Below are 25,609 nucleotides of genomic sequence, written 5' to 3' on the forward strand. Positions count from 1 at the left end.
CACCCACACACACGCACATCAACAACACGTACGGAGAGGCTTGGCGCGGTCAAAAAATGCAGCTAAAATGTTGAGATTTTCCACGGAATGTTACGAATTGTTGTGCATTAAGAACTAGTCTTCTGCAGGGAGAATCCTTGTCATCAATTTCTGTGTGATATGTAAATAAGAAAGCGTTGGAAATAGAGACATTTTAGTCCTCAACAAGTTATGTGTGTTCATTACGGACGAATCTAGTGTACGAGAATTCAGTGCAGTGCAGTTGAGTTGGCACGTCAAATTACCGTGCGTGTGTGACTGTGCAATCTCTATAAAACAATACGTGACTCAGTTATTTGGTGCAGTTGTTTCAACCTGTATAAATCATGGTAAGTTTGACTGTAAAGATGGGAAGTGGTTGTGGAAAGAATGTACAATATTCCTGACACGTATGACGCCACTTCAGCGGTTGTGTACAAACTATGGAGAGTCAAGAACGTGTATTTTTCTAACAGTAACAAAATTGGAAATGTTTCTCAGTCCCAAAAAGAATGACTGACCTTATTCAGTTTTTGAGATGATAATAATATGATTATGAAGAAACAAGACTTGTGTTTGTGGACAAACACAGGGCTGTTTCGGCAACTTTTTTGTGACATCATCCGGGAACAATGTGTAGTTCTGGACTGTCTGTAGTCTATAGTGTTTTAATTAAATTAAAATTATTGGGAAATGGTGGCGTATTGTTGATGTACCCTAACATGGCGCGGCCCCCGACATGGCGCACTTTGATTTTTCGCCTGTAGCACCTACCTAGAGCAACAGTTTTAACTGAAATTTCACAGAAAGTAACATTTCATCAACTCCTGTTCATAAATTGAGAGTTTATTTACCCGTAACAAAGTTACAAGAAAAATTTATTTTGGCGTGATTTTCCGTTTTTATTTTCAAGTGCAAAGTGAACCCATTGAAAATGCCCCAAAAATAAGAAAACAATTTTTTGACAAACATCTGGCGCTGGGTCTGTAAGTAGAAATAATAATTATTTATCAGAATTTATCAAGTTTTAATACAAAAATTGTTAATGTTAATTTGGAATTGTCCAAGATTTATTCAAGTGCGCCACGTTAGGAAACACTCCGCCAATTTGTGCCCAATTTCCGGACGCCACCGTTTTTGAATTTCAGATTTTACACATGTAAATTTTATGAAACCGAAATTGTTCACAGAGGTTAAATAGCAAGCAATAGATAAGGTCAAAGTACTAGTATTTTACTGCATGAATTTGAGGTTTGTCAACAAAGAGGTTTGGCAACACTACACGAGGAAAGTCCGGTAAGCTTCGAAGTGCCCCATGTTAGGGAACACGACTATATTGTCATAGGGCTTTGAATTCCAATGTGATGTTACGTGACACGCATGATAACGTTATCATGAATCACTTCAATTTTCATCTATAACACATCCCGGTCTAGGCAAATACCTACCAACTTTCAACCCAATCGAACCTATAGTTCTGTAGATAAATGCCTTCCAAGTTCCAAATATGCACTTGATGCCAGTCTTGTTACACCAACTAACAATCACCATACGTCTGTTATACATTGCCCGAGGGCACCTACGGTAGTCTCACTAACTGGGGCGCTAGAACTCCTATTTTGACATTTGGGATATTATTGGTCTGTCGTACTAGCGTCCCTCTAAGGAAGTATTCTCAATGTTACAGTTTCAAAGTTCACCACAAAAATCAGGCAAAATACTTGACAAAAATACCTTTGAAAGCACCTACTGGCTTTTCCACATGTCAAAGACAAAGTAATGGGGCTTATTCACGATTATTTTTTGGGTTGCAAATCCGTGAAATGTAACCACTATAGCACAGACATCATACAGCAATCATTCAATAATGTTGTGGCTGTTTTTTAGCAACGCATTGTCTATGCACATAGCGCAGGGGACACAGTGTACTGAGTAAAAAAACTAACTCCGCGTGTAGATCGGGGGATGCACCAACGACTGTTTCATGACAAGGCAATTGCAACATTCAGAATCCTTCTGTAGTGGGACGATGGACAGACCAACTTCCCAAATGTCAAAAAAGGAGTTCTAGCGCCCCAGTTAGTGGGACTAGAGGGACCAGACTAGTAAATACGTTGGAATGCTAGGCTTTCATCACGCCCAATGTGTCTTACACTAGCAAAGGGTAAACCCAGTGTTCAATCCAGTGCCCAGTTATTTTCTTCTAATCTAAATTTTCAGTGGTTCCTCAGTACATGTGTACATACAATTGGTCACACAAAAAATGAGTGCATGTATGCATATACATTTATATTTGTACAAGTACATGTAGTTAAAACCAGTGACTTGTAGTAACCTATTATGCAAAATGATGTATACAATGTTTTATGTTAGTGAAACAGCAGTCGCTTTTTATTTCTTTGTAGAGTGTGAGTGAGATGCTGCGAGGCTTACCGAGCCACAATGAAAACAACTTCAGTCGCTTCCACAGTGAAGGCGGTCGTAGTACGGTAAGTTTCAACTTCACTAGTTGCTGTGGATGTCCGGTGTATTATTCAAGTAATTAACCTACTTGCTACCCTCAAAGATCTTAAAAATTATCTAGGGATTTTGGAGGTGTTCGCTGGTTAGAGAAAGTAAGAGCCCATTCACTATTCCTTTGCATGGGGCTTTAAAGTTAAAGATATAGTCCATCATTTGTAATTTGTGCATTTTGTTCGTTTGAAGCAACAAAAGTGCTCAAAATCTAATGAAGGATACTGAACAACTAACTTGATGAAGTTTCAGCTCAGCTTCAGCTGTATATTGCGAGAAAAACGGCATTCTAGGATCTCAATTTCAAATCAAAAGTTGCTGAGTCATGTTTTGAATTGCAGTCATACGCGATGTCGCGCACTGATCCGACGAATTATAGCAACCGCGCGCGCCTGTGTGTCGTGCCAATGCTTGTGCGCGCTGCACCGAATAACAAAACGAACTTCTAATTTAAATTTCCTACGGTTGTCTTAAGACGCACCGTTGGAAAGGCCTTCTTTCGTTGATTACTTCAACGTGATAGCTTGCCAGAAAGATTAATTTCACAGGGAGTTTAGTCCACTTACTATCTTTCAACCAAGTATGTTTTTCAACAATAATACGCCAGTTACTTTTTCGGATGGCTGCAAATGATGGACTAGATAAAGATTTACAGTAGCACCACGTGACTTGTGAGTCGTAAGGTTTTAAAAACAACCAGAGGAAACTCAACATTTTAGACACATGTCATGTACTGTGCCCGTCATCAGGAGACTGAGGGATTCCAACGGAGTAGGGGTGTTTTGCAGGGTGACTGGAAGCAGTAAAACACGTGAAGGATGCAACTGGAGTCCTATCTGGAGTTGGGGGATGATTGATGATCAGTAAGGCGTGTCAGTGTGGAGTAGTCTATGCAGGAGCTTGTGATGCTGGACGATCAGTGAGGTTTGTCAGCGTGGAGGAAGGGAGCGAAGGAGAAGGTTGCCTCTGAGGGTATAGGGGACCCATAGGCTGACTAGGGTGGGGAACTTAGCTGTCCTTGGGTAGACCCATTGGACTTTGTGGTTAGGATTAGGCCCCAGATGCGATGATGGAGGAACTGATGTCTTGGGGTACGGTGTTGTGCTTGAAGATTTGATTGCCTCTCTGATGCGGCAGGGGAACCAGTGCTCAATGCTGGTGATGAGCTCGGCCTTTTGATCTTTAGTGATCTTCAGTGTTGGAGTGTTTAACTATAGAGGACTTGTCAAAATCTCCTCGTCAGCCATGGGCTTTGTGTACATGTACATGTATATATTGAGTCTGGTACGGAGGTCCCTGCCAGTCTCACCGATGTACACTTTGCCACATGGGCAGGGGATTCTGTGTACTCCTGGCCTCTGCGATTGGGATCTTGTTGGTCCTTTGCAGTAGGTTCTGGATCTTCAGGGGCGCTGTGTGGAAAACATGGATGCCGTGCTGTTGTGGAGAATACGCTGAATGTGGTGGGAAACTGCCTAAGGGTGGGAGGGTGATGGAACTATTGACCCCAACTAGTTGACCTTGGGTATAGGAGACCATCTGGTGGGGGGGGGGGTGTTCCTTGTCGTAGATGTAGATTCTCTCGCGGATTAGGGCCCGTTGACAGAAGCCTTGATTTTGGGTTGATGAAAGGAATTGCTGTGAAGGTATCTGTTGGTGTGCATTGGTCTCTGGTATCGGTAGATGTTGCCGGTGAGAGTGTCGTCCCGCTTTCTGGAAACCTCGACATCAAGAAATGAAATGTTGCCTTCTCTTTGCTCCATGGTGAATTGGATGCTGCTGTGAATCCTGTTGAGGTGTTCCAAGAAGAGCAGTCCTCAGGGTGCCAGATGATGAAGGTGTCATCGATGTACCGGAGCCAAGCCCATGATCTGTGGTCCGCTGTGGCAATGGCAGTCAGCTCAAACTCTTCCAGGCATGTCCGCCAGAACTGGGGATACAGGAGATCCCATGGAGGTTCCAGCTGACTGTTCAAATTCTTTGAAAGGTCGGCTCCCTCAGTTGGAATGTTGAATGGAATCCCACAGTCTCCTGACAACAGGCAGAGTATATTCTCCGAAATGTTGAGTTCCCCCAGTTCTTTTCAGAACCTCACAAACTCACAAAAGAGATTTGTCACATGGTGCTACCGTAAATCCTTATCTTATTGATATCTTCACCATGCAAACCTTCAAATCTTACAATGTATCTAAATGAGACTTACTCAGAAACCAGCTCACAATAAGCCTGAGACGTAATGACGTCACACTTTGTTTGCATGTCTGCATGTGCGCTTTCCTATGTAGTAGATGGTCCCCACTTTATCTGGCGTCCCAACTTCGCTCCCATAGGAAAGCGCATGTAAACAAAGCCATTACGTCATTACGTCTCAGGTCTATTAAAATTTTGGGGTTAGTTTTTGGAGTTTGCCTTTAAAAGGTGTCTGAGTGTAAATTGCCTCTTGTTACATGTACATGACCCTTAAAATCATGTGCATATCTGGCCTAGCAGAGCTGCATACTCATTAACCCTCCTATGGAAACATGCATTGTCAGCCTGGTTATTACTTGGGTCAATATTGGTCAAGACCCCATTGTTTTGTACACAGTATGCCAGGAGGTGAGATACAAACATTTTGACCATTGGTGACCTCTTAAATAGTAGGAGGGTTAAGTGCTAGTGCAGCTATCCACAAGACACTTGGATGAGCACATTGGGCACTGTATTATAAAGAGTCAGTTTTACAACTAGTGGTGGGTGAAATCAGAGATTTCAAAATCAAGTTATCCTAATTTTTTTCAAACCGAATAACGGTTATCTGATTTTACTGGAATTTCACATCCAGCTCACTTCCATGCCAACAAAAAAAGTGACGAGTGAGGTGCCACATGAAATGCCCTTCTAATGACTGGGCATAGTTTGCAGGATTCAATGACCACTGGCATGACTGGGCCTTTACAAAAACACTTCAGAGCTGTGTAAAAACAAATGGATGGGAACTCTCTGATAAGTCAAACTGGCAGGCTATTCAGAAGACCACTAGCAAGTGAATGCAGTTACAATCAGAGACCATAGAGCAAATTGTGGGATGTTACAGTTGTTTTCTTCAGCCTTTGTCACAAAAAATAAAAGTCTTAATTTTTTTAAGGTTGGTTTCGAATACATACATGTACATGTATGTATCTGGTTTCCAAACTCAAAACCGAATAGTGGAACAAGCCGAATTAAAAAACAAACCGGTGTACAAAAGGTAGCATGAATTTAGGTTTTACATATGTATGAAATACGGACTCCTTGGTGGTATTACGCATGCTCATGCATAGATAATTAGGAGAGGGACCGGTCTCGTGAGAGGGTTTAACCAATAAAAGAGTCTGATTTTCATACAAGTCCGATTTTCATATGACACCGGATTTAAATCCCATCACTAGTTTCAGCTTTAAGTGCCATATTGCGTGAACATTTCTTGAACTCGCCAAAACCCAACACTATGTAGTAACTCAGTGGGCCCTTAACGCTATCCAAAAGCTCCATGATAGAGCTGAGTTTTTCAGAAGTCCTTCCACACTAACAAGAATTTAATATGGCTTCTATGTGTGTTGGGCGCTCTGCATTGATAAAATGCAACCCTAGTTCCGGGTAGAAAATCTCAAATCAACAGCCATTCCGTGTGTAAGTGTGAATGGTATGCCTTGCCTACTGATGTTTGATGGGACCCTTTTCCACTTACGATAGTCTTACCGGTATGTTGAATTTGACATGGGAAGGCAAAATGCTAGTGTGAAAAGCTGTACATTCTATGTACAAAAATACTGGGACAAAGTAAAAGCCTACATGTACATGTACTGTAAATTGTAAACAAATGGATGGGCTCTACTGTATCAAATTTATCAAAATTATGAAGGAAAAAAGTGCTTGATCTGTTGAGAGACTTATAATTAGGCTGGAGTATACATGTAGCATACCGGGTACATGTACGAGCACTCCAGTAGACAGACTTGTATTGAGGTTTTGCATCCCCATGACCTTATCATGTGATGCTGAAAGATCCGCCATTTTTGACGTCTAGCGTGGCACTTGATCGATTGATCGCACAGTACTGTACATGTACATGTACGTTGCATTATGATTAATAGCATTGATCATCTTTGGATTGAATTTTCTTCACAAAGTCATCAGTTAACCCCAAAACAATTGAACAGAAAATGAAAGATGATGAAATAAGCTTTAATTTGATGGGTGTCTCAAACACCTTGGAGAGTTGTGAGTATTTTTCCTGATTTTCGGAAGGGGGCGTATTCATCACTGGGGTCTATGGCAGTTTATATTAGTCTGCAACCGTAGACGTCCAATATGGTGGTGTGTAGGTGACCACTGGTCTGTGACGTCACTGAAATTCCTCAATTCAAGTCCTCTAACCTTGAGTCCCAGTTCCTCGGTGTCAAGTCGGAGTCTGAGCTCCATCATTTGGGCCAAGTCCGAGTATGAGTCATGAGTCACAAATGTCAAGTCCGAGTCACGAGTCACTCAAAAGAATCAAGAAAATACATGACACCAAAAAACTCATCAGTGGATGGAGCATAAAAAGGAAATGCAAACGTAGAGAGCGGTGTAAGGATGTTTTTGCGATGGTTGCGTAAAGTCGCACTGTAAATTTAATATTTTAAAGTGTTTGTTTCAATTCAATAACTATTATTTTGCAAATAAAAAAATAAGTGTTGAATATAAACGAGCATATTTGTCATTTTGCCGTCAAGTCCAAGTCACCAACATCGAGTTCAAGTCTTAAGTCCGAGCGTGAAGTGCCGAGTCCTAGTCCAAGTTATTGTTAACCCCTTGCCGCCGGGTTTTCATGCCTCACTGCACCGTTTTATACGCATCACTGCACAGTCAATGACAGTAGCAGCTTCCCACAGATGGCATACCAAGGCATACCACAGCATACCGAAGCGTGGCTATAGCCGTCAGCCGGTGACAAGGGTTCTATTAGTGATTTGAGTCTGACTCTGAGTCATCAAACTGTGACTCATGCAAGGGCGGATCCAGAACACAATTTTTGGGGGGGCCAAAAAAAAAAAATTGTGTCTCCCAAAAAGTGGGTCAAAAAATTACGGCGTGGGGTTCTCGATGCTCTGTGGTGCGATCTGAGGCAATTTCTGACCACTTTAGCCAATGTTTATTGAGGAAAAGAGTGGTGTACTCATTGCCTGCCTTTATTGTGACGTCACATAAAAAAAAAACAATTGGTTTCGTTTTTTTGGGGGGGGGGGGGCATGGCCCCCTTTGGCCCCCCCCCCCCTGGATCTGCCCTTGGACTCACGTTGGACTTGAGTCATACATCTTTGCCAAAGATCATTGATGCATGGCCTGCTTTCCTGATGGGTCTCCACTGGTAAGAGTGCATGATGTTCTTCCTTAAGAGAAAACTAGAGATTGGTTCAAATTCCTCTTCTTTTTAATTTCTTTCAGAGTAAAAAGCCAGCTGTGTATCTTCCAACGAAAGATTTCCCCTCGGAACAAGGTAGGCATGCATGTTGTGGAGAGTTTTTTCCATTTTTTACGAACAAAGTCGGTTTAACCCTAACCCTCCTCAATCCTCCAAAATCAACAGGGTGGTTTTGGAGGATTTTGGAGGATTGAAGCTGAATGCAAGCTGACGTTTTGGAGGATTTTGGAGGATTAAGGGCAAATAGTAATTTAGTCCCAGCTGATTTTGGAGGATTGAGGCTGAATGTCTGTATAAACAAGAGGAGGATTGAGGATAAATGCATTTGAGAGGCAGGGCTGTTGGAGCATTTTAAAGGATGGAGGCAGTGGGCATAAGCACCATCGATATATCGTTATTACTCGATTATTTTGATGTCGATATCACCGATAGCAATTTTTTGATCATATCGAGATATCGAAATTTTCGATATGGAGGAATGATATAGAAAATGCGTCAGATAATCGTCAAAATAAATCTCCCGTTTGTGCTTTTACTTTGTGTTTGCTGTATAATAAAATAAAACTTGGGGGCAACTTGTGCTCAAAATAAATCATCGCAAAATGCCAAGCAGCCTTGCTTTGTGCTCTGCGTTCGCTGGAATTTGCAGTCTTGATGTAAAACCTCAAAAGAAACCGCCTGTTCTGGACAAACTGTCAGTGCTGAGATTTGTTTTAAAAAGTTAGAGCAATATGCTCCAGAGAAAGCCGTTAAAAAGTGGGACTTAAATTTTTTTTTAGGATTAATGCATCATTTGTGTATCAAATTTAATTGCTTTTTAAGGGGGAAATCATTAACCCTAACCTTCCCAAATCCTCCAAAATGCTCTTCGCAAAATGGAGGATTTTGCAGGATTGAGGCTGTTGTGGCAAAAATGTGTGGCTGATTTTGGAGGATGCACTGTGTCAAGGTCTCAAGCTCAGCCGTGCATATCTTTAGGCCTAGATTATTCTTGAAATCCTCCGCACTGCTCAGGATGTCACTGGCTCTGCCTCAACATATATTGACAGTGAATGCTGGAGGATTTTGCAGGATTGAGGCAGTGGTCACCCCTCCAAGGTCAAAGGACCGCATTTAAGAAATAACGAGGATTTTGTAAGACCAAGGCTACATGCAATTTTTACACGGAGGCAGTTGCAGGATTTTGCAGGATTGTGGTTGCATCCTGGCAAAAATGCCCAGGGAGTTAGGGTTAATTCAGGTCATTTTCCTTTTGACTCACCCAATATAACACCCTTGGTGTAACCTGTTGATAAACTACTCTCTCCTCATAAGATACTCACAAATAGGAGGGCACTCCTTACATTTAAAATGAATTGAATACGGAAGAAATTGTGGACACGGTGATCTCAGTCGATATGCACAATGTACAATACACTGTACAGGAAGGAGACACATCAGAAACAAGAAATGCTTTGAACATTTGTTATCTAACATTCATGTCATGTCATGTCATGTCATGCACGTGTATCATAAATGCTCATCATTGATTTGCACTTTGACTCCCAATCCCCTTCTGTCTCCCCCCCCCCCCCCCAATCCATCCATCCATTCCTTCTTCACTGACATCTGAATTGCATTGCCAGGGATCATCTTGGAAGACATGGATTTATGATATTACAAACTAGACAATTTTTCGAGTACTTTAGGAGCTCAGTGAATAAACCTGAGAAGTGTTTTTTTTTTTTCAAATCTTATTCCTCCATCATCTAGTAATGGTCAAGGAGATTACAGACTAGGAGTTGGGGATCATTTCTCTGAATTGTTAATTAGATCATAGTTAATTGGCACTGACACGGACATTACTGTTTAATGTCATGTCTGTGACATATCGGTACGTCTGATGTGTAAAATACATGTATCCTTAGATGTACATGTACTTACATGAAACATGTGTCCTTACAAATGGTATTCCAGTTGCGTGTTGTGGTAAAATTATCCAGTTGTTACATTTATATGCATAAATTTCAGACTTCAGTATTCATACGAAGACCCACATGCCAGCACATTCAACTACATGTACATACCTGTATTTGTAATGTGCTTGTTGATGTGGTCATCATGCGTGTGCATGGACATGTGTATGCAGTCAGCATGTACATCCATGTACATGTATACATGTATATGTACATTGATTCGGTCGACATTTTATGTTACATCAATGATTTATGGCCCATCTCATTTCAGTGGGTGAAATATTTGAACAGACTACGTGTAAATGTGGCATGGACAGCTTGTGTATATTCCCCAATGTGTATGACATTTAAAGGGAATATACATCATTTGCTTTTGCTGTAATTTTAAGAAATGGATGGAATTGGGGGGTTGGAAATATATAGCAAATATACCAGTAGTTTCACTGACTTTTTTGAGGTTTTGGGTTCGAAAATGCTATAAAAACCAAGAAAAACAATCATTTCCTGTAGTCTGGTTCCCTGACTCCATATAAGAAGAAACAGCAGTTTACATACATTGGGGAATTGTAAGGTCAGGGAACCAGTCTAGCTGGCTTGTACCCGTTCATACAATGTAGGTGTGTAATCAATTGCAAACAAGTGCGGTGGTCAATTGGGGCCAGTATTTGAAAAAAAGCCAGTTTTTTCCAACGCTGATCGGCCGACCAGCGTTGGAAATTGATACAAAAATATTACTTTCCTTTAAAATGACAGTATACCAGGTGCCATGATTTTACAGGATGCTTTACACTGTCATTCACTAACAGTCCAGCAAGGTATTTCAAAATGATTTGGTAGTTTTATTTTTTGATGTTTGCAAATGTTGTATTTTCCCTTTAATGGCTTTTAAGTTTATGCATAACTTGACACATTGACCGGAATGGGCATTTTTATTGTTACAGAAGAAGTGCATTCACAGTTTACCGTGGACGGTAACCTTATAACTCTGTTTATCATTTCAGTCATTACAACAGAGAAGACGAATATCCTGCTGAGATACCTCCATCAACAATGGGACAAAAAGGTAACTCAATCTCCTGCACGGTGGGCTCATGTTAGCCGTCTGGCCACTTTCTATTGACACGCTTCATCATTGTTGACTCATGTCGTGCATTTTTTTTTTTGGAACACTTCACAATTTTCCTTATTTCACAAGATGGATACCGGAACATCCCCCCCCCAAAAAAAAACCCACCTTGTTTAATAGACACTATTTGCATACATTCAAAAATGAAACTGTCAAAATATTATACAAATAATGAATGTTTGTGAGTGCAATGGTAAGAATAATTTCATGAGGTGACAGATGAAATGTTCCATTCCACGAGGCGAAGCCGAGTGGAATGGAACATTTCATCTGTCACCGAATGAAATTATTCTTTCTATTGCACGAACGTGAAACATTCATTATTTGTATAATATTTTGACAGTTTATATAACACCTGAATAAATCCTCGTCATCTGATTGGTTGACTTTTAATAGCCAATTTATTCAAGTTAAAAATTGTTTACAAGTTTGACAAGTTCAGAGTTATCATATTTAATTTATGCAAACTGTTCAACAGGTTGAGAACTATCATATTCAATTTATCTCAATTTAAAACTTTTCCATAAGTTTAGAACTTAAACAGTTCAATAAGTCCAGAACTTTCATTGCCAATTTAACCACCACAGCGCCACCTTCGGTAACATGTGCAGTGACAGTGCAATGGTACTTCTAATCACAGTGCAATAGTACTTCCATTGCACTGTGCACTGCGCGCCATGCACGCGCCGTGCATTGGTACGAATAATTCAATGGCATGTGATCAAAGATCCACCAATCAGATGACGGGGATTTATTCAGGTGTTGTATAAAATGAAATATCCAACTTGAATGTAACTCAATAATAGGATCAAGCATCCTGCGACATCAGTGTGCCAAGTACGCTGTCTTTTTCAAGAAAAAAAGGGATGCCATCATTTCCTCGCAGTGGTTAGGACCAAACTGTCATGCAATCGTCGCGTTGTGGCTGAGCATGGTTGAGATTATTATGTGTTGAGATGCCGCTTGTTCCAGGATCATCACTCCATTTCTCAGTTTTGTGAGCCGAAGCTGATCATGCTGTTTTCATGCACATATTTATTTATGTTTATTTATTTATTTCTTATTTTGACCGGGTAGCCCATTCAGTGGAATCCACTGATCTCCCATGGGTCCCAGTAAAGAGAAGACAATGTGAAGAAATTGCAGTTTTAGAGGTGGGAGGAAAAGCCCAGAAGAATGTTCTGAGGAAAACCCACGGAATCAGGTAGGGACTGAAAACCCAATCCACATATTGGCCCAGGCAGGAATCGAACCCGGGTCACAGCAGTGGAAGGCGAGGAAAGAACCGCTACGCCAGCCCGATTCCCCTTAACCCTAAAGGGGCCGGGTTATTTTGACCATCTCTCAGCCGGGACGGGGGGGGGGGGGGGGGGGGGGGGGGGGGGGGCAGATTCCGCCCCCCCCCTAAGATCTCGGCCATCGAGTGACGAAAAATTATGAAACTCTGCTCATGCATAGAGCAACTCTTCCTTAACATACCCAAGAAATTTCATGACTATAGGTCAAAGGATTTTGGAATTATGGCTAATTAATTATTCATATGTACGAATGGCAATTCTGCTCTGTGTACACGACGTATATGCGCAAATTCAGTTTTCACGGCTCGTAGCGCCGAAAATTTTTTTGCTACGCAGCAACCCGTGGTCCGATTTTTATGGTTTTGATATCAAAAGATGCGCAAAGCTCGAGGCTAAAAAGTCATAACAGCTCGGGTCGGGAAAATTTTTTTTTTAGAAGCTATCACGGAAAATGTTGGGGGGGGGGGCGGATTCCGCCCCCCCCCCGGCCCCTTTAGGGTTAATGTACTGCAGAGTGCTACATGATCTTCAATATTTTCCCCAGAATCTATTTAAACCGATCCATGTATGTAGTCATGCACATGTGTGAATGACTGCTAATTAGTGTGGCTGCATGTTGTTGTTGTTGTTGCAGAATAATCAAAAGAAGAGAGATACCTCCAGTGCCAACATGGAGTCCGACACCTCACCCGCACGCAAGATACCCCGACTAGACTCCACTTCAGGCAACTGCGGTTGAGGCTTCACCAACAACATTACATTTAAAAGCTGTACACAACATTAACCTAAATGTATATTTAATAGCGCCTTGGACCGAGTCTATCCAAACCGTAATTGTACAAACCGAAAACCCATATTTTTGCTGCCCTCAAAGTCTCTATAATGAGAATGCATGTATTTGCCATGTATGTTTATCACATATTTATCGTTGGAATGATTGAATCGGCGTTTGGAAAGGCAGATCTGATGGTCATGTATGGAAACAACAGACAGACGTATTTGGCAATATTGCGGTTTGCACGACACAGTTCTGTTGTAACATAAGGTATTTGGAACCCTTTGAAGACTTCCAACAAAACTGGTCTGGAGTTTTACCACTGCTTAATGTGGTACAAAAGGCATTGACGAAATTTCCAAATTTGAGGGTTAAAGGACGTGATTCAGAGCCATTTTTGTCTCTCTAGTGTGCGTTCCCCTTGTGTCAAGACAAGAATGACGTCTAGTGCTCCCTTATCAGCTGTATACAGTTGTACACTGTAGGGTTTCTATGCTTATTATTTTGGCACTGCCTTTCAAATGTACATGTGTCATCAAGGCTCCACTTGCTGTGTCCTGTCAAGTAGGCAACACAGTGTCAAAATGAGTTATTGCACAAAGACCAGCTCATTCTTCATGCAATTACAAATTTCAAGTCATGAGACATTCATAATGATTCATAATTCGCAGTGCAAAAACTTCATATGATGTCACAAATTTTTCCAGTTTGCGCCAGTTATTAACAAGTCCGAATGCTGATTTGTTTTTTCTTTTTAACTACCATGTAATTTTTAAAGGTATACTGTACATGCTTTAAAGATTGGTTAACAATCTTTAGATGTAAACCTTAACCTTCCAAGAATGTTTTAAATGAACTAGGGAGTTTGGGAGAATTTGGCAAGATTTAGGAATGTTAAAACCAGCTTGTCTTTACACAGAACGTTTCACAGATATTGCCGTCTTTGCGATTACGTGGTAATCTGTAAGGGCATTTCATTGACAATTTGTTCCATCATGCCATTGTATCCTGAGCATGATGGGAGGCATTTCTAAGTATAATGATTCATTATTTCTGGTAATGAAACCAGGGATTCCCCAAAAGTGCCCTAGGCACTGTAGCTCGCAAGCCTGCAGAAACCTCTGAAGAGGAGACAATGAGATGAAATTACAGTTTTAGAGGTGGGGAAAAATCTCCAAAAATTATATTCTGGGGAAACCCACGGAATCAGGTAGGGACTGAAAACCCAATCCATATGTGGGATCAGGGCAGGAATCGAACCCGGGTCACAGCGGTGGAAGGTGAGGCAAGAACCGCCACGCCAATCTGACTCCCCCACGCCAACCTGACTCGCCTGATAATGAAATGTCTCCAAAGATTACCACATGATCACAAAGATGGCATTATCCGTGAAATGTCCATGGGGTGTGATGCCCCTGCAAAGGTAGTGCTATTGGGTTTCCTACACAGTGGAGGATTTCAAAAGATTTGAGAAGGCTCACGCCACCATAATGTCCAAGGCACTCATACTTTGCATGCAAGTTAGGATTGACTCATTTACATGCATGTTGTGCACAGCCATGTGATTGATCAAGAGGGAGCCTGGGCCCAATTGCATACAGCTGCTGCATGCAAAACGTTGGCTGATTAATGCTACGCAAAAAAGGCAAACAGGACTATAGACAAGCCCATAGGCAAGACAAAACTAATTCAGAACCAGCCCAGGCGCCAGCTCAGGGCATTAGGGGGCTACAGTATCCGATGGGGAGGGGAGGGGGCAGTTGCTACCCCCCCCCCCTTTACTCAGCGATGGGCCCGATCAGGGCACACCAAATTCTATTCAAATGATTCGGAATGGCTATTCACTGGAAGTCTTTTCATGCATCTTGTTACACATTGTGGGCCAGATTTTGGGGTAGTCCTATACAATAGCACTGCCTGACTCTTTTTACCAGCCTACATTGTACAAGGCCTCTATTTAGGTCACAAGTGACAGGGAGTCAGTCAGTCAGTCAGTCAGTGAGATTAGGTATAGAGCTAGGCTGGCCTTCGGGAGACCAGTAAGACATCGTGCAGTAGACGCACGTGTATGGTTGTCTGTGGTTCTCTATTGATTGGTGCTGAGGACCAAAAGTTTCCGAGCATCACTCGGCCCTGGCCTCTGTCCATGAGCAGGAAACCGTAAAAGTCGGTAAAGGCCCATTTATCTGTGACTTCTTACTTGTACATGCGCAGTGTATCTTGTATTTTGATATGCACGTGTTTGTCTGGTATACCATTACATTTCAGTTACTCATTGATTATTAAAGGGCCCATATAATGTATTTTTATTTGAAATCCTTGCAAATTCACCTTTTTGTCCCCTTTAACATTATTGTCAATTTTCATTATGCCATTTTTAAGGGCATTTTGGTGCCTTTTTTGTTTTTTTTATGCGAGTGCACATTTCTGTATTCATGAGCAACAGTGTGATATCATTTCAGGCAGCCCTCACTGCTACAGCTGTTTCAGCACCAAAATTTGACAGGATTTGGGATATTTTGGTGTCGTAAATTTTCTTTTCTTTGGTTTATTTGTTGTGGTTGTTGGTGTTTCAGCACATGACAGTAAGCCAACAAACATGGTTTTCTCAAATGTTTTTAGTGTGGAAACCGGGGGTTCACAATTTGAACAGAAAACCTCTATGAAGTATACAGTGTCTTCCTGAAATGACATCACAGCAACAGTGCCCTCATTTGTCAAAAAAAGTTTGAAATTCTTAATGTGAAAAAAATTCACTTTTCAATCAAATTAACCAAAAAAGGGTGTCAAACAGATTTCATATATATAAATTTAAGAGGAGTAGAAAGTTGCACAAAATATGTTCCCAAGTAAGATTCATGTCATGGGCCAGTATTTTATGTGCAAAATGGCCTTTGTGGTGATCTCCATGGCTTTTGGTAATATATACATTTCCATATTCATGAGCATGGTGGTGATGTCATAACTGTTAATCATATAACCTCAAATTTCATATTGCTGTGACTTCTGTGCTGCATACATGCAATAAAATGTACATATACTGTAAATGTGCATGTATATAGAACTTAGTGTGCAAAATACATGTTGTCTGGTGTTCCACAATGGTACATTGCTATCAACACTGGCATTACAATGAAAAATGTAATAGAAGTTAAAGATGCGCATGCTATGAATTGGGGAGTTTGATTGAAATTTAAATTGAAATTCACCAATTGATGTTAAGATGATGATGCATACATGTATTTCTGCATCTTGAGTATTATGTGTATGACAAAAAGAACAAGTGATGGAACAGTTGTAAAAATGGTTAATTTAAACTTTTAATGATATTCAATTTGACATGTGTTTACATGTACGTGTACTTGTAACAGAAAGGAGTCAAATAACATCTGAAACATCAAGAAATGCATGCATAATTGTGTATTTTGCCATTCCATGAACCATCTGGTGCAGAAAACATAAAAGAAATACATTTTCTTTTCTTTTTTGGCAAAACAAAAACAAATAAAGACCGAACATTTCTTTCCGAATACTTACTAATGAACTGACCTATCGCCGTTTGCGAGTTAGCCACGCCCCTTAGACAACCCTATGGAGTTTTTGAACACTAAGTTTTGTTTGTCTCAGATTTTGCGCGTTTTCGCGTCTATTTGTATATCACGTAATTGCAGAATATTTCACAAGCTGTGTTGATGCGATTCTAATAACGCGATTCTACCGCAATAGTTGTTAATGGGGCACTCGCTTTTTTCGCTGGAACAATGTGGTGTTTATTTTAAACAAAAAGTTGCGGTCATTTTCTGTGAATAATGATGATCGGTTTGCGAATGCTTGACTATGGATAACTTGTCAAAATCTCCGCGTCTCCCATGGGCTATGAGACATGTGCACTATAGGGAACAAACGAGTCTCCACTGGGCAATTTCTTTAGATGAATAGTCTCCACAAGGTTATCACGAAATAGATATGTGGATTTTACTCAAAAAATAGGAATTTCCAAGGTTGGTTGATCCGTCGCAAATTGAAGTATTTTATGTAAGGGATATTAATTCCGAATTTAAGCCAAGGAAATTAATTCCGGTTAAAAATAGGAGCATTTTGAAACTATACTTTCAAACTCGAAAACCTTAGTACACAAAAAAATGTCTCCACAAGGATACAAAATTCCAGTATGGGTGTACTATGTATGTGGTGGTATGTGGTGGACTTCCTGTGGCCGTGTGGACAAGGGTCCGGTTGACAGAAGCCTGGCTCATGGGGTGATGAAATGAAAATGTTGTGGAGGTGTATTGGTTGCCGGTAGATGTTGCGGGTGAGAGTGCTGTCCTGCTTTCTGGAAACCTCAACATTAGGAAATGGAAAAAATTGGATCTGCCCTAGACCCACGCATCCTAATTTTTCGCCAAAATTAGGAAGTTCCCGTGAAATCGTCTCTTAATTCATTAAGCAAACCGAAGTGGGAATTGAAGTCTCATAAAGTCATATTCCTTCTTGTACATCGCAACCTTTGGCCAACGTTTTGGTGGTATTTTCCCGGTGTTGCTGTCAGTGGACAATGATGTAGGGAGTTTTTTTTGGGTTTTCACAAAATTGGTTTGAATGGACAAATACAAATACAAATTTAATGGCATTAAAATAAGCTCCGTAGGTGCTTGTGTTTTGTTCATGTGCCACTAGTTTGAAGGGGTACATTTTGGGTGTCGGCGTCTGAGTGTTGTGTACGATTGGCGACCGCGTGCGTCAAACGTGCTGGATATAAAGTGATATGAATGTGCTAATCTGTACCATTTTTTGTTCAGATTTTATTCCGAGAAATATATAATTAATATTTTCAAAATAATAACCAAAATCTCAAAATCATCATGGGCACATGGCAACATTGACTGTAAGTTATGAATGAAATAGAAAGATGATAAAGATAGACTTCTGTTTCTTTTAGTACGATACATACATGTACTTTGGAACATTCAAAATAATAATACGGTATCATCGTTTGAAGATTGCTGCTTTTGCGTGGTTATTATAGGACTTATTTTATAATTATGTTAGGTGTTTCCATTGATTGGACTGTAGCCTACATTTCATTACACAAGATGATGGCGAAAGGTTGTTTTTTTTGGTACCGATTTTTATTTCCCACACCAAAGTGCAATGGGTTTTTTTCTAAATGTGGTATAATGTTGGCGATCAAATTAGAGTCAAGGGTGCTTTTTATTACTAAAATAATGACCTTTTCAACCTAAGCGGAGTTCTCTTAATATAATGACACCCTTTTTGTAATTTTTGAACAATTTCTTTGGCGGTAGAAATTGCGATTTTTCTACACGGTTTACGGTTGGTGCCGTGCGGTTCAGCGTGGCTTGCGCTTTTATGGTACGTCATGTACATCGCACATCACAGTGCAATGGTGAGCGCCATATTTATTTTCGTGTTGCGTTTTGTCGTTGTCATCGTCATTTAACCCCCAAATTTCCCTCAAAAATATACCTGCATGTTCTTTATAGTTTGGTTGGCCAAATAATGTAAAAGTGGATCCTTATAGGAACCGTGCCCGTAGCGATCGCCATAATGTAGATGTAGGCCTACCTTAACGTGATCGTGTAGTGTAGGACCTCTGTTTAGTTTCGATCAAATTAAAGTCAAGGGTGTTTAAAATGACCTTTTCAACCTCAGCAGACTTCTCTCAACATGCATAATGACACCTTTTTTGGTAATTTTTGAACAATTTCGGGTGGAAATTACGATTTTCCTACGCGGTTTACCGTTGGTGCCGTGCGATTCAGCGCGCCTTGCGCCTTCATCGCACAGTGATCGCCATCTTTGTTTTCGTGTTGAGTTTTGTCGTCATCGTCATTTAACCCCAAAATTTCCCTCAAACATATACCTGCATGTTCTTAATGTCGCCAACTAGTTTGGTAGGTCAAATAATTTAAAAGTTCTTGATCTTTTTCCTTCAGTGGGAACTGGGCCTGTAGATACATGATCGGTTTAATGTCGATATAACGTGACGCACTTAAATTTTTCGCCTGTAGCGCGCGCCTAGCTAGAGCAAGGGTTCTATGCCTACCGTAAATTAGGCCTACACAGAAAGGGGAATCAAGTTCAAACATTTCTCTTCATAAATCGAGATTTTATCTACCCGTTACAAAGTATAGAGAGACAATAATGGTTAATCAGAATTTGTCAACTTTAACAAATTCTTCAGCGTTAACTTAGAATTTGTCACAGTGCGCCTCGTCAGGGAACACTCAGCCGATTTTTGGCCCAATTTCCGGACGCCACCGTTTTCTAACGTAAAACAATGTTCTTATTCCTCCATGATGCAATGAAGACAATTCGTCCAACCTGGGACTAGGACCAAGTAAATGCTTCTATTTTCTCCTCCTAAATGTGACTTTTAGAACACATTATCTCTTTTAATGGTGGCATAGATCACTGTAGGGAAAAATTGGAGATGTCCAGACATGGGAATCTTTCCGAAGGGAAGTTGCAAATTTGAGAAATTAAATAGGATCTTTGGACGTTTGGTTTAGACTTACATTTACCGGTGTCGTGCCAAAAACCGTCCGGTGCCAAATAGTGTCCGCTAATTAGCATAATGCGATCTGATTGGTCATGCGTCTATGACGTCACATTGTTTACGGACGCTTGCCAAATAGTGTCCGCGCTTAGCGTGCATCCTATTGCGTGCCTTGTCGAGCTGTCAATACATCGTATAGAAAAGATATCTTTTCACCTGAATTTGCTTTTTACAATCTGTTTTAACGTTTTCCTTGTTATCTGTGATAACTATTAGACTTGGTTTCCCTAATAGTTTAAACATTATATTTGTGCAAAATGTTTGTGTGTTTTTTTCGCGTCAGTTCACCTGTTTGGCGTGCAGTACGTACGTAGGCCTAACGCCGTGTGAAGTGTGTGCAGTACATGTACGGACTGTGCTGTGTGTAGCATTATAATAACCAACGTTAAATTTTACTGTTTCTCCCACCTAATACTGTCCGATTTTTCCTGCCAAATATTGTCCGATTTTTCCTGCCAAACTGTCCGATTCCTCCTGCCAAATATTGTCCGATTCCCCCCTGCCAAATACTGTCCAATTTTTCCTGCCAAATACTGTCCGATTTGTCCTGCTAAACTGTCCGATTCCCCCTGCCAAATAGTGTCCGATTTCCCTGTGAATCGCCAAATACTGTCCGATTTGTCCTGCTAAGTAGTGTCCGATTCCCCCTGCCAAATAGTGTCCGATTTCCCTGCGAAAAAAATTTCCGATTTCTCCTGCTAAATACTGTCCGATTCCCCCTGCCAAATATTGTCCGATTCCTCCGCCACTGAATATTGTCCGATTTTTCCTGCCAACAAATACTGTCCGATTCCCCGCCCTGCCAAATATTGTCCGATTCCCCCTTGCAAAATACTGTCGGATTTTTCCTGCAAATTACTGTCAGATTTTTCCAGCTTAATACTGTCCGGCAGGACGGACGTACGTGCGCCCTTGTTCTCGCTCGATCGACGGCGCCCGGACACTATTCGGCACCGGACACTATTTGGCGTGTATTACATGCCAAATAGTGTCTGGCGCCTACTGCGCATGCTCAGCGGACACTATTTGGCACCGGACGGTTTTTGGCACGACACCGGTACGGTACTACAATGAGCTGTTTGCATGCTCGGACGATAAACAGGTGGCGCTCTTCACAATTAATGGCGTCAAGTACAACCTCGTTAACGTGAAGTTGAGCAGTCCGCACTCACTTGTACGTATATACATAAAGGAAGTTAACAAATAAAGAGAACCCTGGTGACAAGGTTGCGAAAAAGTTTCGCGGTCTGAATTTCCCATCATGCACTGCGAAATCCCAATTTTGTTTTCGATAGGATTTGGGAAGTGGGAATCGTTATTCGTTTTCCATTTTGCTTTTGAGAATGGAAATGGGAATCGTTATTCGGTTTCCGTTTTGCTGACGAGTTGGGTAGTGGGATTTTGGATTCGAAGTTCGTTATCGGTTAGCTTTCCTGCGTAGGGAAATGGGAATGGGTAAATTCGTTATCCGTTTTTCTTTTTTGCTTAGGAATTGGGAAATGGGTTTAGTAACTGTGTTTTCCTTTTGCGTAGGAATTGGGAAATTCTTGTGCTTAGGACTTCAGAAATGGGTTTATTATCCGTTTTTCTCTTTGCTTAGGAATTTGGAAAAATGGGTTTCGTTATCCGTTTTTCTCTTTGCTTAGGGAAATGGGAAATAGGTTAGTTATCCGTTGTTCTTTTTGCTTAGGAATTGGGAAATGGGTTTAGTTATCCGTTGTTCTTTTTGCTTAGGAATTGGAAAATGGGTTTAATGATTCTTTTTGCTTAGAAATAAGGGGTTTCGTTATCCGTTTTTCTCTTTGCTTAGGAAACAGAAAATAGGATAATTATCCGTACGGTTGTACTTTTTGCTTAGGAATTGGGAGATGGGTTTCGTTATCCGTTGTCCATTTTGCTTACGAAAATGGAAAATGGTAATCGTAAGCTTTAATTTTCGTGTTGACAAAAATTCGTTTACCGTGCATGGTGATGACCACTATTTGTGTAGCGCGCCCTCTTTTGAAAGAAAATTTGAGATTGGTTTTAAGTTTTAATATGGTAGGTTTTTCTCCGTGATTAAAACAGTGCATCTTTTCTCCATGGTTTTTGCTACATATTTTTTTATTATTTTACGACTCCTCTCCAATTTCAACTGATTTTGGTTATCTGTCATAATGAATTATTGTACGAAAATTCAATTCAATGCAACATACATTTCTTGAGATATCGTCCGGAAACCGAGTGTGTTTTTTTAGTCATGAAAGTTGACTCCGAATTCGACGTGTATTTTTTTGCGCACGTATTTTTGTGTGGATATGTTAATTTTATTTTTTTATGATTCTCCCCGAAGTTGAACGTAATTTGTGTTACTAATGATAACCAATCAGGAGATATAATTTCAATTCTAAACAATAAATATTTTTTTAGTCATTGTCTCCACAAGCACGAGTGTGTTACTTTTGATCCAGGAACGTTAATGAACCAAATTCGCCATGTAGTTTTAGCGCTGAACTCACTAAATTGTGTTCGCAATATTATTTGTATTGGATGACAATTCCACTCAATATTCAACAAATTTATATTACACGTTTAATGAATACACGAAATGTTAATACCAACTTGGCCAAGTTTGTCCAAACGGGTATTCGGGGCATGTGGAAGTTCGGCTTAGGTTAAAGAGAAAAGACATCCTCTTCTTAAACAATTTATTCATGTTTGAAAAATAGATTTAACCACTCATTATTGAAGTTAAACCCCTCAATGCCATGGGCGTCGCCAGGAAATTTTTCTAAAAGGAAGGAGCAAAGCACGTTTTCCCTCTAAAATCCTATAGGCCTATTTTTCAGCATTTTCTCATTGCAATTGATCTTCTTCTTTTTTTCGAGGATGGGCAGGGACATCCCCCATTAAATGAACATCAATATGATTTCGCGCCTCTTTTTTTCCTTATTTTGTCTTTTTTTGCGTGTGGCTTGTCTAGGGGTAAGGGCAGCGCCCACCTTGCCCCCTACGCCAATGCTCATTTCCCAATACCTTCAATGTGGCCACCACCTCGTTCCTGCACACATAGCTCTGCACTAAGTCTATAGTCTATTTCAACCTTTGCATAACAAACCAGCCAGCAATCTTAGTTATGAGAGAATAAAACTTGGCCCAGTACAGGTTGGATCCAAGACACAATAACAACGAATGCTCAGTCATCCGTGGCCACAGACACAATCAAGATATCATTGGAAAGAGGACATATTGGCATTTTATATGATCTTTAAGTTATTTGAAATTAGATTTTTATCTGGGTTACCTTTTAAATGAATTAACACCACCATTAAAAGTTTTCTTACTTTTTGCAATAGTTTATCAATCTACATTAGTGTATAACGCTTTAAGCCAATTTATAAGTCTTGAAGTCAACTTCTGGAACCAAGCCAATTTATAAGTTTGTGATTCAAATTCTGGAAAGAAGCACCAGATAAAGAACATACAAATAGATTGAAAATGCCTGCAAATGTAAAGATAAAAAAAACCCACAACATTTGAAAAATGAAATGGGGAATTTAATACATTGAGCTGCTAATGGCCCCCCAAAATTGCAAACCTCAAAAGATGGGCTAGTGCCCGCCTTTTAAAGGTAATCAACACCATTTAAACAACTGCTTAAATATGACAATATACTAGCTACTTGATTAAATGCTGTCATATGTTCAAGAAAAGAGGAAATGCGTGTACCATCATTTCATTGCAGTGTTTCAGACGGATATTTTTCTAGAAAACAACAACAACTGAGTAACTGAGTCCGAAAGTGGCGCTATTTAGCGGGATTCTTGTTTTAAAAAGGCTTCTTTTCCAATTTGGGAAATATCATTCGTTTAAGGGGTGGTCTTTATTAGGTGAGCATTTCTCATAAAAGTCATCAGTCAACCCACCGAAAATTGAAAGGAAAATAAAAGACGACATGTTGAGCATCATTTTTCTGTGCAAGCCTGAACCCCTGAGAGTTTTGAGTATTTCTAAAATAATGTTGAAGTATGGGGATTTATAACTGGTGTATGGGAATTTATTTACTTAATGGTTATACCCCTACGCAGAACATAACTTAGACCTATACGCATAATTTATGCCTATGAGGCGCCGATCATTGTCTCTAATGCTAGGCCTCAAATTCCGACGAGCGTACATTATCAGTATTAACAAAATTATATTTTCCAGTGATCAGATAACATAGCAGCGTAACCAATATTGGAATAGCTTTCTGGAAAAAAAGAAGAAGAATATTTACCACTTAATTCCAATTGAGGTCGCCCTTACCTTTTGAACCTATAATCAGACACGTATAAATGCAATGTACGGTTCTGCAAGCACGCAAGTTCATTTCGTATCTTGAAATTATCGCAATTATTTTGACGAACCATAGAGGCAAGAGAAACATGCGCTTGCAAACATTTAATTTTGGACATTGGTCAGTTCTCGCATTCAGCTAAGTGAACAAAATGTTTCAATTAGGTATTTAACGCGTCCATTGTACCCAGCCCCAAATCCTGATGTCCGTAGGTAGAACACGCCGTCCATAGATAGAGGATGCTACTCGATTTCGAGAGTTCGGTTTCAAGTCCAAACATAACGACCCTGAATTCTGATCTATTTCTTATTGCTTAATATCTGGGAGAAAAAAAATAACAGGAACATAGAACATTATCAGCTTTTACTGTTCTTTAGAAAGTCATTTTTTTTCCAAACAATAATCATTTACTTAATAATACGGCGTCAAATAGAACTGTGATATAAACAGGGGGTAGGGGGTCGCAACCCCCCCCCCCCCCGTTCAGTCGATATAGCTATTTTGTTATGATGCTAGTAAAATGGGACCAAAATTAATATAATAGATGGAATGCTAAAGTTCCAACATTTATTCTAAAATTGCCTTAGAATGCAGGAGAAAGCAGCGTACATTTCAGTCAAAAAAACTCTTCCGGGGGCAAGCCCGAACCGAGCATTCGGCGCCCTTCACTCACCTCCGCCCCGTTACCTAAAAGCTAGCCCTGGCAGTCAAATTCTTTGCATGCACGTTTGCTATGCTTGTCGTTCACTGCGGGGCCCGGTGGAGAGGGTGGGGGCGTCTGCGGTTCGTCTTTTTGTCCCTGGCTTCTGTAGGACTTGAGTCCAGGACTCGGACTCGAGTCGGTCTCGAGTCACATTTTTCGTGACTGGGACCCGACTCGAGTCACATTGGAAAATGACTCGGACTCGGACAGTCGGACGGACTCGACCATAATGACTCGGACTCAAGCTTAGTGACTCGTGACTCGAGTCACGTATTTTCATCAAAAGAAAAAAACTTAACGAAGGGATGGGAAAGGATCATTGAGGAATAATGTTTGGATAATAAAACATGGAGGGAAGGAATGGAGGAGGATTTTTTTTAGGGATGGGAATTAAAAGGAAAACACATTTTGGTTCTAAACAACATGTACACACACAAGACAAACTATACACTGGGATTTACTTAAAAGACAGAATTGATGATTGAGAAAAAAGGAAAAAAAAGAAAAAAAGATTGGTTTGGTGAACAACTAGGAACACGTGACTCGTGACTCGGATTCGAGGCTTGTGACTCGAGACTCGGACTCGGACTCGACTTTGGTGACTCGATTTCAACACTGCTGGCTTCAGATTGTCGAAGGCCTATGATATCCAAAGCAATTAGAAATATTGCAAAATACTTGTGTTAATACTTTATTTAATACTTGTGTTTAATAGAACGTGGAGCCCTATATGACACCGCATTTTCCCGAGTCAGTTATATTTGGCATTACGGGGGGGGGGGGGGGGTTGAGGGCTGTTTTTCCTTGATCTCAATAGCGTTCCCAGGTTTTTGGACTAGGGGAGGGGGATTTTGTTTGCTAGTAGTAGCGGTTTGGAGGCGCTAACTCTTTCATTTT

General features: G+C 40.5%; 1 protein-coding gene across 1 annotated transcript; it reads left to right on the top strand.

The window, feature by feature from the left end:
* LOC119745657 (DET1- and DDB1-associated protein 1-like) lies at nucleotides 1-14,037 on the top strand. Its single transcript, XM_038222180.1, has 5 exons — nucleotides 1-368; nucleotides 2,424-2,507; nucleotides 7,981-8,032; nucleotides 10,914-10,975; nucleotides 12,971-14,037. Exons 1-5 carry the CDS (start codon nucleotides 366-368, stop codon nucleotides 13,073-13,075), a joined length of 306 nt encoding a protein of 101 aa, XP_038078108.1. The 5' UTR covers nucleotides 1-365; the 3' UTR covers nucleotides 13,076-14,037.
* Nucleotides 14,038-25,609: the final 11,572 nt, after the last annotated feature.

This window comes from Patiria miniata, unplaced genomic scaffold, assembly GCF_015706575.1.
Source record: "Patiria miniata isolate m_02_andy unplaced genomic scaffold, ASM1570657v1 HiC_scaffold_7, whole genome shotgun sequence".
Lineage (NCBI taxonomy): Eukaryota > Metazoa > Echinodermata > Asteroidea > Valvatida > Asterinidae > Patiria > Patiria miniata.